Genomic DNA, 14,234 nt, shown 5'->3' on the forward strand with positions numbered 1-14,234 from the left:
GCTCCAGGAACAGACAAAGCATGAGAAAAGAAAATCTGACATCCTTTAGTAGTCTCTAGAACTTCACCGCTCCCACAAACTAACCTTTTCCTCATTACAAGAGGAGTCTCTTCCAAGAGTCCAGAAAGCCAGAAGCTCATCAGGCCAGGTAAAAAAATAAATAAAAAATAAAAATAAAACCAATTAGTCCAGCCCTAGCAACAGGGACTCTTATGTAACAGTTTCCATCAAACTAAGGAGAGCTCAGCTGCAGCTCTCTGAGGCTTTGGACCAGCAAGACCTGCGTATACCCCATGGCTAATAAGAAAGTGTTCTGCACACATGGGACTCCAATGTGTCCCCCCAAGATCCACAGCATCCCCCAGAAAGCTTGCTAAAAGCACAATCTCACCAGGTGTGGTGACACACACTTGTAATGCCAGCACCGGGCAGGAAGGAGTAGGAGGATGGAGAGTTCAAGGCTAGCCTGAGCTGTGCTTACCCTGTCTCTGGGGGGTGGGAGCAGAAGGTGCAAAACAATGCAGAAGCTGGGGCTCCACCCCAAGTCCTAGAATCTGAACCTGGACCTCCTGAAAACCCAGGAGATCTGTCTTACCTACATGCTGCACCAAGACATCCCTGCACAGTGAGCTCAGAAGGGCAAGGAAAAGAGATGTCAGCAGTCCTACAGTGGAAGCCCCAATTAACAGGCTTAGCTCAGTCCAACTTGGCTCAAAACCAGGGCATGCAGAACCCTGAATTCTACTAACAGGGTGTGTGCAGGCATCCAGCTATCCCCTGACCTCACGGGAGCTCTATAAAACTCAATTCTGCACTTGCCTGGAGTAAAGCAGGCAGCAGCAGCTGCAGAGAGAGAATCCCTAGCTGCAGAAGCTAGCCTCCTGCCCTGCACTCTACTGTCCACATCTGGGAGGTGGCAACACCACTGGCTGCATGCTGGATGGTGGCAAGGGGAACAGCAGCAGGGCGCCCATTGCAGCCCCCAACCTTGTCCACACAGAATATCAGCTTCCCCTTGGAGCTAAAAAAACAGTCTCAGGAGCTGGAAGCCATGTCTTGAGTTTATGAATTTTCTAATGTTGGGGACAGTGAACAAGACCCTCCTAGGCTTGCTCCCCACCACTGCAGCTCTTCCTGTTCATCCGGAGTGGGCCTGAGTCCTGCCACTCATCACCCTGGCTGCCAGCGGCCTGGCTGTGGGCTGAGCCTTGTGCTTTTGTCCACTGTTAGGAGTTTAGCCCTGCCTTCACCCTGTGGTCAGGGACCTGCTGCGGACGTATCTCTTTCCTCAGATTAAATATACTTATAGAGGTCTAATTCCAAAATTGGTTCTTTCCATAGCTCCACATAATCCACTTAAAAACATAAATCCAATATCCAATCTAATTCCAGGATTTAACATATCTTACAGATAAAGTAAAAACTACCCCCTTCATGAATCCATAAGCCTTGCTGCTCAGACGGGGCCCCGAAGGCCAGCAATGGCATCAGCTCTGGGAGCTGGCTGGAAGTGCAGCCTCTCCATGAGGTGAAAGGTGAAATGCAGTCGACTGCTAGGGCACAGGTGGCATTGCTTGGCCTTGACCTGTGCAGCAGGGAAGTCTCCTGGGACTGAGTCTTTCACCAGGCAAGCTCTCTCTCGTACCGTAAAGCGGGCAGCATCAGGCTGGATAGAATCAGAGCAGATCCAGTTGGTATCAATGGAGAACAGCTTGAGGGAGAGAAGGAAACCCCTTGGGGAAATCCCAGACATGTTCCACGTGTGTCATGTCCAGTGAAGGGCTGGGAGTGTAACTGGATGCTGAAAACTTTCCTAGCAGGCTTGAGACTCTGTTCAACTGTGGTACCCGGTCCCTTTGTTTATAATACTGGACTCCTAAACTGGGTCCTAGACTCAATTTTGTGCTGAGCACCGCCCTTGATTATCGACTACTCAATGGAGCTGTATTTTTTCCCTCCGAGCACAACAAACGCTGGAAGTTATTTATCAATAAAACACTTGCTAAACGAGAATAGTAGACTCGAACTAAATTTAAAGTTCCGCTTTCCTACTTCTCTTCCTAAATTCTGTTACAAATCAGCAGCAGATGCCTCCGTGACGGCCTTCCAGGAGCCACTGCCGAAATAAGGACGCTTTCTCTGATGATTAAATTAGGACGAGGAACCGTTTCGGTAGAGTTTTTAAAATAGCATCTCTGAAGAATTTTTATAGCTTAATTAGTTTTCTTGTTGGTTAACCCTGGCATTCTCTGCATGGGACGGGCAGAGACGAAGGAAGAAGTCTCGAGGTACGTAGGCAGAGCAATGGATGCTAACATCTGGAAGGACTTTGAGCCAAGTCTGTGTGAGCCCGTAGTCTCTCCAAAAAGGTTGCTTGTTAGTTGTGTGGGATGGGAGAATCCCCAAAGACTTCTCAAGGGAAGTTTTTTTTTTTTTATTTTTTTGCTTGTATATTTGTGTGTGGGTGTGCTTACGAGGGTATGTGTGTACATATATGTATGTGTGTGTACACATATGTGCAGGCGCAGGTACACGTGTGTGTGTGAGTGTGTGTAAAAGGCCAGAGGCTGATGTCAGGTGTCCTCTCCAATTGCTCTCCACTTTATTTACAGCAGGAAGGTCTCTTGATGAACCCGAGGTTTTCCCACGAGACTACTATAGCTAGATCGTTTCCCCAGGGATCCATCCTCTACTTCCCAATCCCAGGGATTCACAAGCAGGTGCTGGAACTTGTAGGAACAAGTGATTTATCCCCTGAGCCGTCTTCTCTCTCCACACTACCCCCGTGGGGGAGTTTATACTTGTTAATTCCAGTGTACTGCCTTGGTTGTATCTGCATAGTACATGCTCACGTAAAAGAGAGAAACAAAACTGCAGAGCCTAGACTCGGGAAATGAGCGTGCTTATGCCGAGTGGACCAAGCAGCTACTCGGTGTGCTCAGGGAGCACCTGATGCCGGGACAGCTGATGAAGAGGAGTCTGCAGGAAAGGAGCACCTCTGCCTCCACTCCAAGGAGGTTCGGTGATCTGAGTCCAAAACAACCACCACAACAAAAGACAATAGACAAATAATGACAGGGGGCAAATAAATTTAGTAAAGTACGAAGACTCTGGAGTCTTCCCCCAATGAAAGACTACATGGTTGAACACTTACCACCTTCTCAGGGAAGAGGGACATGGAGCCTGTAGAGCTGGAGGCAACTTTTGAGGAAGGGTGCTTTTCAGGCGGAATAAATGGGTCTGGAAAATGGATAACAGTTTGGGACAGACTTCAGCTGGACTCAGCAGCGTGTCAACTCTTCTAATCTGAAGGAGTTGCCCCTTTAGGTGAATGAGGAGTGTCTCAAGATGAAAGTCTGAGCTCAGGAAGAAAAATGGTGGAGACAGGGAATGGAGATGGGAAAGGGGTCAGGCAGACCTCCACTTGCCTTCTGCTCAAAACGTTCAGGATGCTGAAGCTATCCCCAGGCGAGGCTTGGGGGTGCCTGAGAGGCTTGTAGCCCCAAACTACCTTGCTACAGACCTTCCGCACAAGCAAGAGGCAAACCCTTCTTATTTTAGGGACGGAATTCCCAGAACTCTTTGTTACTGTTTGTCCTCACCTGTCCTGACACCATCCTATCTCATCATGCAGCCATCACCAGAATATCTCTCCATGGCAAACTGCTCAAAAAAAAAAAAAAAAAAAAAAACCACCATTCCCCAATGTGAAACAACATTGTTTGCCCCTGGGAAACACGATTCGTCTCGGTCACCCTCTCCACTCTTCAGATTCCACTCCAGCGGTCTTTACCCCACTTCCCTTTCTTTTTTTCCTTTTCCCAGGTTTCCTCGTGTGTTTGTGATTTTATCTTATTGTACCATATGCTTTTTGGTAGGATGCCTTAAATGCTTTCTGCGACAAGGTGACAGACAGGCAGCCACACGCACAGACACACTAGACTTGGCTGCAGAAGAAATCTGGCTTTAAAAAAAAAAAGTCAAATCTACCTCACAAAATGCAAAGATTTGCTATAATGGGCTATTTAAAAGAATGTGACCTGAGGTCAGGGCATAATCCTACAATCCCTTCTAGCCACAATGGCTACTACATGTGCAGTCCCCGCCACCCCGACTTTTTTTTTTTTTTTAACTTTAATTCACTTCTGGATGCCACCAGCCCCTTTCGCTTCTTTGTAAGAAGTACAAACTCTGCTAACTTCGTGGAAATATGAAATGTCACTAAGCAACATTTTGAATCTAGAAATTCCGGTTTGGATTAGTTCTTGAGCCTTCTGCATTCCTGGTCCTGGAGTAAGCCTGGTCATGGGTAAGCCTCATTTTAACCAGTTCCTCTTGGGGATTTAGATGGGAGTTAAGCTTGCTCTTGCTGAGAAGTGCTGTGTAAGATGGCATGGTGATGTTCACACCTTGTCTAACAGAGGCCTCTGGACTAGAAGTACAACTCAGGGGTCTGAAGGTGTACACACACGCTTTTCAGTGACGCACTGCGCTGTGGTGTCGTGCTCCTGTAATCCAGCACTTGAAGGCTGAGACAAGAAGATTGTTCAAGGCCAGCCTGGACTACATAGTCAGTTCTGGGCTACAGAGAGAGGCTCTATCTAAAAAGAACAATGAGCCTAGTCATGATGGCACACACCCTTAATTCCAGTGCTAAGGAGGCAGAGGCAGGTGGATCTCTGTGAGTTTCAGGCCAGCCTGGTCTAGGGAGTGAGTTCCAAGACAGCCAGGGCTACACAGAGACATCCTGTTTCAAAACAAATCTAAAGGCAACAACAACAATAAAAAAAAAAGCAACAATGAAAAAAAACTTTTGTTACTTTTTTGTTAAGGCTGTCTTTTTTTCAGCCAGGCATGGTGGCACATACCTGTAATCCCAAGCAATAAGAAGCTCAGATAGGAGAAGGGTGCCAAGTTCCAGGCCAGTTCAGGCAAGTCCAAGAAAGTGGACTTTGTCTCAAAAAACCATAAATAAATCTTTGTAGTTATATTTACAGCCCCTGAGTTATAGAGAGATGGGATCTGTCGGTGATGTTTTGTGTTCTCTATTAGAAAGGGTCTACTCAGATATTCTGTTCCTTTGTCTATCAATCTTTTTAATTTGGGGAGTGCCTGTTTTGAGTGTGTGTGTGTGAGAGAGAGAGAGAGAGAGAGAGAGAGAGAGAGAGAGAGAGAGAGAGAATGTGTATAGGTGAGTACAGGTGCCTATGGAGGACAGAAGAAGGCATCAGGTGGTCTCTTGGAGATAGAGCTACAGACAGCCATAAGTCACCCAACATGGGTTCTGGGACACTGAACTCCCATCCTCTGTAAAAGCTGCAAGGGTTCTTCACAGACTAGCTATGGCTCCATCCAGATCTGGATACGTTTTAAAATAATAGCTTATAAAAATGAACTTTGTGCATTATGAACATAAACTTTGCACACAGTGCTAACCTACTGCAGCACAAGTCACTCACACAGAGCTGAATGTGGGGGCTTATGTTTGTATGTCCAAAACTTCAGAGATGGAGATAGAAGGATTGCCACAAGTTCAAGGGCAGCCTTTGGCTGCCTGATGAATTCCAGACAAGCATGGGCTATACAACTCAATGTCCTGTCTCAAAACAGAAGTGAAAAAGACTGGAGAGCATGCCCCAATAACCTCAAGACCTCCCAGTAGGCTCCACGTTTAAAAAGTTTCCCTGGACCAATCCTTTACTCCATCCATCTCTGAGGATAATTAAGATCCACAGGGAAGCTGGTGTGGTCCACACTTGTAATACCAGCACTTGAGAGGCTGAGGCAGAGTTCAAGGACTACTATGAACTTAAGGACGGCCTGGGCTATACTTCTGGGGTATGGGCAAGGCAAGAGTTCGAGGTCATCCTCAGCTTCATCATGGGTTTGAGACCAGAGTGGACCACATGACATGAGGCCCCATCTTAAAACAGCAACAAACCAAAATCTTTTCGGGACGTACACACAAGCTCTGATTTCTGAACTACCCCGGTAGCTTTTCTACCACCACAGCAGCCCTGTGAGGCGGTGAGAGCACATATGGCCTCACCTCGCATTGCCTCCAGCACCAGCTTTAATCTTGTCTTGCCTCTTGGCCCACAAAGCCTGGAAATCATTTCCTGGCCTTTGCTAGAAAAGGTTTGCCAAGACAAGTGCAGAAAGAGAAGCTCCAGGAAACCTTCCTCAGGGAGGATAGGCAGACTTCCTAGCTAAAGCATAGGACAGGAAGGGGAAGAGCCTCAAGCGTCCGGACCGGGCAGACAGATGGAGGTGACCTTCCTTCAGTCAGAAGGGTGGGCAGAAGACGATGGAGAGAGCAGAGATTATGGGCTTAGTTTTGACACGTGAGATTCGAGTGCCTGGGAATTGAATCTTGACTCAAATTTGTAGCTTGAGAAAGGAAGTGAACCAGGAAGTGAGGCAAATAAAAACAAACCTTTATCAGGGGGTGCGCAGAGGAGATACCAAAAGGGACAGAGGAAAGTAAGCAGATCCTTATGATACTCTATACTGGGATGGAGGCCTGCAGCTTAGAGGTCAAACATTGGCTCTGCATGTCCAAGGCACTGAGTTTGGTCCCCAGCACCAAAACAAAAAAAAAAAAAAAAAAACAAACAAATAAACAAAACAACAAAAACTAACCAATCCCAAAAAACCAACTTCTTACCTTTTAGGGTTCACACACCCAACTACAAAGTTACAATGTCACCTCACGTTCTACTCTGCCAAAGGAAATGCCAGGCACACCTGCTGGCTACTATTTCTCCTTCTCCCTGTAGGTATAAACACCACCTTAGCATCTTGCCTCTGCAGGAAGAGAGAAATCTACTAGTTTGTCAGTTAGGGACAGGGGGATCCATTCCAGCATTCTATCAAAAAGATCTGTCATTTTGACCTCGCTGCTGTGGGTAATAACGGAGACTGTAATAGGAATGCTGTCCCCTGGGGGCCTAGTAAAAGTCACAATACCACGTATGTACGCAGGGCTTCCTGGTTAACCACACACATCCTTTCACCCATGGGGGCCAGCACGGCCTTCACAATGAGGGTCTACCCAGCCGCCAGACACAAGCTGGGCCTTTTTAGGCTGAAAATACAGGAAGGTAGGTGGTAGGGCATTCACATTACTAGGTGGAAGTAGATCTCTGGGATTTGCCCAGTGGTTAACAGATGTCGGGGATTCCTGCCGACTTGTTGCTAAGGAAACTTTTGTGAAGATGCCTGGAGTCCACAAAATCCAGAGGCTCTGTTGGATGCTTTAAAGCCTTGCGAGTGGCCTCATGGCCAAGCCAGTGCATGGCGTTTTTGCAGGGTGGTTCCTGCTGGGCAGAAACAGACGACAGTGCTGTGGCCACAGGTAGATGTTCACACAGCAGCAGCTGCTGATGCGGGCCCCCTAATTGAATGGCAGGATGATGGCACAATTACATACCTGGGGAGCCACCAGCCCTAATTGTGAGCAGAGTCAATGACCACCCCCAAAAAAATTGGTATGAAGGTCAAAGTCACAACCATTTTAGGTAATTTTCATGTTACAGGGGGAAAAGGACACAGATTAAAATCAATTTATGTACCATAGCAAACATCTCCTGAATGTCAGGCAGCTCAGAGACACTGTGTCCATTAATTATCAAAGCTCTGGCATGGAAAGGCTGGCCTGGTGTGCTGATGGCTCAGCAGACTGGCCAGGCTCTAGGGCCAGGCAAACATTTTTTCAGAGTCCAGTAGCATCATTTACTATGCGCCTCTATAAAGAAATTGCTGGAATCTTTTTTAAAAAATGTTTTTTAACTCCTAGAATGGAAAACAGAGGAGTAAAGAATCTCCAAATCAAAATGTCACATCCATGACACCTTTTCTGCTTCTAGGGGCTCTCTCTCTCTCTCTCTCTCTCTCTCTCTCTCTCTCTCTGGCCCAACAGTTGAGCTTAAGCCTTGTGACCCCTTTCTAATGTGTATCACGTGGTGTCTTCACCATCCTTGAGAGGCCGGAAATGTACAAATGAACCCCGCTCCGGTTTCCAAGCCTGAACCTACCTCCCCTTCCACGCTACTTCCGGGCTATTCCTGTGACTCACGTTGCCAACAGCATGTGGCAGAGTGATGTGCTCAGCCTGAGTCAAAGCCTTAAGAAAGTCCAGCAAGTCATCCCTTTGTCTCCTTGGAAGCTGGCCACTGACTACAAAAGAACTCTAACTACCCTGCAGAAGAAAAGCCATGTGACAATGCTCTGAAGGAGGAGACACCATGTGGAAAGAAGCCAGACAGAACAACCAGGTGAGTGAATATGGTCCTTCTACGAGTCCAACCCAATGGAGTCTCCCGGACTCAATCCTCAGCTGCCACTTGACTTCAACTCTCTTGGCAAATGAGTTTGCCAAGGTGAACCAACAGAGGAACCGCTCAGCTGAGCTCTGTCCACTCTGAGTCACACAGGATGGATTCCCAGGGTGCCTTGTTACCTAGCAATAGAAAACCCGCCTCTTCATTGTCCACGGCACAGCCCGCCAACTCCCACAGCTACCCCATCACCTCCTACCACACAATCACCTGAGCCCAAATTGAGGGAAAAGGAGAGGACATGGAGTTCAAGAATCTCCCTTTGCACTGCCCCATCCCATTGACAAGCACTGCCACAGTCTGTGTGTGGCTTACTCCACTTTGAATGGCTATGACAGAATACACCAAGCTGGGTAATTTATGAAGTGAATTTATTTCTTGTGGTTCTGGAGGCCGAGGAGTCTAACATGGAGGTGTCAGCCTCTGTTGAGTTCTTACGGCATCAACCCATGGGAGAAGGCAGAAAGGAAAAGGGTGAGCTCTCAAACTATACACCGCCAAGCCTCTTTATAACTGGTGTCAATCTCTCTGTGATGGTGGAACCCTCATAACCTAAATACCACCTGATAGGGTTGTGCTTCAGTGGTAAGTCTTCAACACATTCTGGGGACACAGCACAAGCAGTACCTGTCAGGACTAGACATGCTGGCATGGACCTTGGCATCACCTGAAGGAAAGCTCTGGCATGCCTGTATTCTTTCTAAAACCTCTTCCCCAAAACTCTGGGTGCTCCTACTGAAGTATTATACCACCCTTTAGGTCTCTGATTTTCCCCACAGGAATTCCTGAGTCCAGTTAGGCCTTCCAGGTTGGGCCAGACCGGTCTTCATACCGACTCTGGTACCATGCCTGACTCTCCAACTCTTCCCTGGGATAGAGAGCCCACCTCTATCTATATCCCTAGGAGTTGTGCCTGTATCCTTGAGGACTGGTAAAAATTGCCCTTCATGTCAGGTCCCCAAGACTATGGAAGTGACCCAGGGCGTGACTTGGAGCTGGCCAGTACCCCACAGTCTCCAGTCTGGCTTCATCTCTTCTGTCTGCTCACTCTCCTTCTCGTGTGTCTCACAAACAATATCAGTAGAGTTCGCTGCTCCCTTTCTTCGTGGCTGAAGGAACTACCAAGAAAGGCTTTTCCAGCCGCTGTCATCTCAGGGCCTTTATACACCACAGCCAGCTTTGGGTGTCGACTGTTAAGCCTGGTTATGGTTGGGCTCTTAAAGGTTTCCCAAAGACTCATATACTAAAGATTCAGTAATCAACCTGTGGCATTCCTAGAAAGTGGTGGAACCTTTGGGAGGTAGGTACTAGTTGGGGGATGGGGTAGTGGGGAGCTGGGACACTATCCCTCCTTCCCGCCCAGTATGAGATGCTTCTCTTTATCACATACTCAGAATTTAATGGACTAAGAATTGGTCATAAACTGAAAACTCCAAACCCAGGTTCAATACACACCCTTCTTCAGAGTCCATCTTCACTTTATCATTTTTCCCGTTCTTAGGAGTCTTGACCAAAGAGACTGCCCCCCCCCATGACCTTGTCTTCGAACCCTGCTTCCATCTGAGTCAGCCATCCCCAATGCAGAGCTAGCAGGCCTTTGGGGGTCAGCTTGCAATGCCCCCTCCACAGTGTGTGTTTCCTGCAAAGGCGGACCTCTGGCTTCCCTTTCTTTGTCTGAACCAGGAAGAGATTCCTGGGGAGAGTGTACTTTGCACATTCTTGTCAGTGTCTCACACCCTCCACTAAGATACTTCCTGTTGTCCCTCTTTCCACTAGAGGGCAAAAGGGACACTGTGAGGAAAACCCCCATTCTTTTTTTTTTTTTTTAAGATCCTTTTATTTATTATGCATATAATGTTCTGTTAACATATATACACCAGAAGAGGCACTAGATCTCATTATAGATGATTGTGAACCACCGTGTGGTTGCCGGGAATTGAACTCAGGACTTCTGGAAGAGCAGCTAGTGCTCTTAACCTCTGAGCCACCTTCTCCAGCCCCCAGAAAACCCCCATTCTTCAGCAGGGTGCCCATCACCCCGTCCTTCCCCAGGAGGTTTATGGGGCCCATTTTGTTTCCATTTCTTCCCCTACAGCAGGACCCTCTTCAGAGCCTGTGGGCTCACTGTCTACTTGCTGCTGAGGGGCTTCTGCAGTCTCAGGATCCATACATTTCACACTGCACCCACTGGCTGCTCCCCAACTTACCCTAGTCTGCTGTGAGTACTCAGCCCATCCCAGGAGACTCCAGGGCATACCTCCCTTCCCAGATCTCTGCCTAGTGATGCAGTTTATTCTGATAGGAGGGTGCCAGCCACCAAAAACTGGATCCACGAACCTCCACGCAGGAACCTACATGCTGGTGCTGAGAATTCTAGTCAGTACGTGGGCAGTGGGGCCAGGTCCACCCTTGCCTCCACCTCAGCTGGTTAGAGATGAATTAAACTTCAGGGTCGGCAGCAGGGGTGCTCCAGGGTCCGTGTGTGTGTGTGTGTGTGTGTGTGTGTGTGTGTGTGTGTGTGTTCAGGTTGTAGCTATCTTCCTTTTGGCCCCAGGATTGCAGGTCTTATTAAGGATATTGTCACCAACATATCAACGTCAGGGGCATGGCCCACCCTTCCTTCACATCCTCCGCTTTTTTACTGACCTTTGAGTTTTAAAATCCTAGAGGAATTCGGCCAGTTACCGGAGTTGTTAGTCTGCAGTGCCGATCTGACCCCTTGGAAGACAGACTTGCCTTTTCATGCTGCCGTGCCTCCTCCTACCTGTGCAATGAGGGCAGTGCCAGGTATTGTGGCACAAGCCTGGAACCCTAGCACTCAGAAGAAGCAAAGGCGACAAGACTGCAAATCTGAAGTTAGCCTGAGCCACGGAGCTAGAGACTGTGGCTCAAAACAGAGCTTCCTACGTGGAGGACAGTACCCCACCTTCACAGAAGGGTCAGGAAACTGGTGGTGATGCGCAAGCCTTGTGTAGGTGTTCCTGGTGGCACCGAGTTGCTATTAATAGATGGGAGGGGGTCTGAAAGGTCCCTAAGGACCAGAGACTTCTCAGCTCTCTAAGTGCAAAGGGGTACCACGGGCACACCCAGGCCATCCCAGTGATAATTCGGCTTTGTCTCCTGGGCCTGTTCATGCGCCCCACCCCCACCCCGCCCAGGAAAAAGCAGGGGCACTCTGTTCTTACAAATCCCCACCCAAAACAGCTGGCTGAATCCAGCCAGGAACACTCCTCACCAGACAGAATCTCCACATCAGTATTTCCCCGGGAAATGTGGCCACCAAGAGAACTCAAACGTCTTTCAGAAAGCTTTTTTGTCAGGAGGCTCAAGGTTTCCCTGTCAGATGATGCTTATTATTATTGTTGTTGTTATTATTATTATTATTATTAATTATGCCCTTAGAGACAGACCTGGGAAATGCAGAAAGTCGAATCTGAGCCTCTGCAGAAACAGGTGCTGGGAACACACCCTAAGTTCCTAGAGACACCACTGCTAAGACCCCACGAAGCTCATTCCAGCCTTTCGCCCAGGAATACTATGGTCCGTTTAGAGCGAGTCTGTTTCCTGGACCTGAAGGAACTATCACGAAGGCTGGGGAAACATTTGATAATGCTGCCACAGGACACTTGTCAGGTCTGCCCAGTCTACAACCATCTAACCCCTGTCTCCCCACCTCACCCTGGCCCCAGTCGCATGTTACATTTTTTCATTCAAAATTTGCTACTTTGTTCTTAAGTAGGTCCCAGGAGAAGATAAATTTGGTTCCTTATTTAGGCTAGTTCCTACCAAAACCCAAGATTACCTACACGACTGAGGGCGAGGGTTAGTTTAGTCTTTATGATGACCCCGGGGTCAGCAGCCTCTCTGTAAGGACTGAAAAATACCCCCTCTCTCTCACACACACAAAACACACACAAAGGACTTTAGAAACTTAGGCTCTCACTCAGACTGTGACCATGAGCTCAGTGATTAGAGGCCAAAGAGGCCTCGCAATTGTCACCCAGACAATAAGCAACCAGCTGACTTGACTCAGCTGTCCTATGTAGCCTTGGGGCCAAGCCAGATAACCAGGAACAAGTCACTTTAGGGTACTGAGCCTAAAGGAGGGGGCGCTGCCTGAGGTCCTAGCTATATCCTCGGACAAGCTTGCTGCTCTGCTCAGACTCACTCAAGGCTAACTGGTGCACCTCAGCTGACCAGTAAGTGGGCGGCCCGGGGGAAGCCGGGCAGTCCGCCTCCGGTAAAGAATGACTGACCACTGGTTCGCGGGAAAGGCGGGGCTGTGGGGCCACCTTTCCGAGCCCCAATCATCCATCCGTTCGCCTTGCCAAGACCACCGAGCTCGGCGGCCCCTTGGCGGCCCCTGTCATCCGCGGCAGCGCGCCCGCTTGCTTCAGAACTCGCGCAGGCAACAAGTTCTCCCTTCCCCCGAGCGGCCACGACGTGCTTGGAAGCTGGGTACGAGGGGAACACTGCCCACGCCCCAGGGCACCCCCGCACCCTTCATTCCCCAGAGTGCCGAGGTTGGGTGGATAGCAGGTCCTCGACCCCAACCCTAGCCTCTTACCTCCAGCAGCTGCACGTAGCTGGCGGGGAACCAGCCACGGAGCCCGTCGTCCTTCTCGCCTTCCCACCAACCGCCGTCCGGGACCTGGAGCAGCGTGAGCAACTCGCCCGCAGCAAAGCGTAGTCCCTGGCTGTGCCGCTCCCCGGAAAAGGGGTACAGGGTCCGGCAGCGGGAGCCGGCCATGGCCCTGGCGCCCGGGCTCACAGTGCAGCCCACATCCCTGCCTAGCCCCGCGGGCTGGCCAGAGGCTGCGCGGGGTCCCAGGCGCCCGGTGCTACGGGCTCCCGCGCTCTGGGCGCGCGCCGTGGCGGGGGAGCGCAGGGGTCCCTGGGCCTCCGGGCTACAAGCGCTGCTTGCAGGGAAACGGACGCTCGCCGTCTGCACTGGCTCCGTGGGCTCCGCGGGCTCGGGAGCGCTAGCGGCGACGCCCCCGGGCCGGGCGGCTCTGCGGTCCCCGCGGCGGGCGGAGGGCGGGGCTCAGGGGGAGGAGACCCAGGGGCCGCGGGCTCACAAGACAACTTCCCCTGGCTGCTTCGGCCGGGGACGTCCGAGTGCACTGAGAGGCGCAACTACCCAGGGAGATGGTGCTCAGAGCATCACCCTCGGCGGGGCTCGTCCGAGGTCAGCAGAGCCCGGGAAGACACGGAGCGGAGCGAGCGCGCGCGCTGACGGCCGGTGGCCGGGCGGAGACTATCTCGAGGCGACCAGGGCGGGCAAGGGGCCGGGCCAGACCGGCCACGCCCGCGGAGGGCCGGGCACTCCCCAGCAGAGGGGCTCCCCGGCGACCCGCCACCCTGAGCCGCTGGAATGGGAACGCCCCTCGATTCCTCGGGTTTGGATCTGTGGTGGGTGACAGGCGGCGCTGCTTCCCAGGTGTCTGCTTGGGAATCTGTTTGTGACCATCATTGCAGTGCATGAAGCCAGGTTGAACTTGACTCACAGGAAACTGAACAATGGATAAAGACAGGTTTGAAGGCTGGCGCCGAAGCCGGGAAGCTCGGTGACAGCGTAACACCAGCGCGGGGGCGGGGAGGGGGGGCACGACTCGCCATGCAGATATGAGAAGTCCGGGTTGGTAAGCTTGGAATCCGACCGAAGCGGCTAAACATTGCAAAGGCTAACTAAACAGGAGAGCAAACATCTTTTCAGCTTTGTGGGAAATGGTTAGCGGGAGGGGGTGTCATAGTCTAGCCCTCCTGAATTCCAGATGGGCCTGCTGAGGAGTATCCACCAATTCAGTCAGCTACCAGATATCAATAGGGGTTTGCCCCGTTCCCTGAAGCGTCTGGATAAAACTCTGCCCTTGAGACTCTAGTTAACCTCAGGTG

The 14,234-nt window shown here is 50.3% G+C and overlaps 1 protein-coding gene across 2 annotated transcripts in view; it reads right to left on the reverse strand.

Annotated features, from left to right (window-relative positions):
* The window catches only part of Gas7 (growth arrest specific 7), a 225,233-nt gene extending 211,656 nt beyond the window's left edge, over positions 1-13,577 (reverse strand). The window contains exon 1 of one of the 2 annotated variants that reach the window (XM_050162660.1): positions 12,907-13,577. In XM_050162660.1, the coding sequence (XP_050018617.1) occupies positions 12,907-13,089 (183 nt within the window). In that variant the 5' untranslated portion in view covers positions 13,090-13,577. The remainder of the gene's footprint in view (positions 1-12,906) is intronic. The other variant, XM_050162667.1, reaches the window with a different exon arrangement.
* Positions 13,578-14,234: the final 657 nt, after the last annotated feature.

The sequence above is a fragment of the Alexandromys fortis genome, unplaced genomic scaffold (assembly GCF_014885135.2).
Source record: "Alexandromys fortis isolate MF-2015 unplaced genomic scaffold, M_Fortis_MF-2015_v1.1 scaffold_84, whole genome shotgun sequence".
Classification (NCBI taxonomy): domain Eukaryota; kingdom Metazoa; phylum Chordata; class Mammalia; order Rodentia; family Cricetidae; genus Alexandromys; species Alexandromys fortis.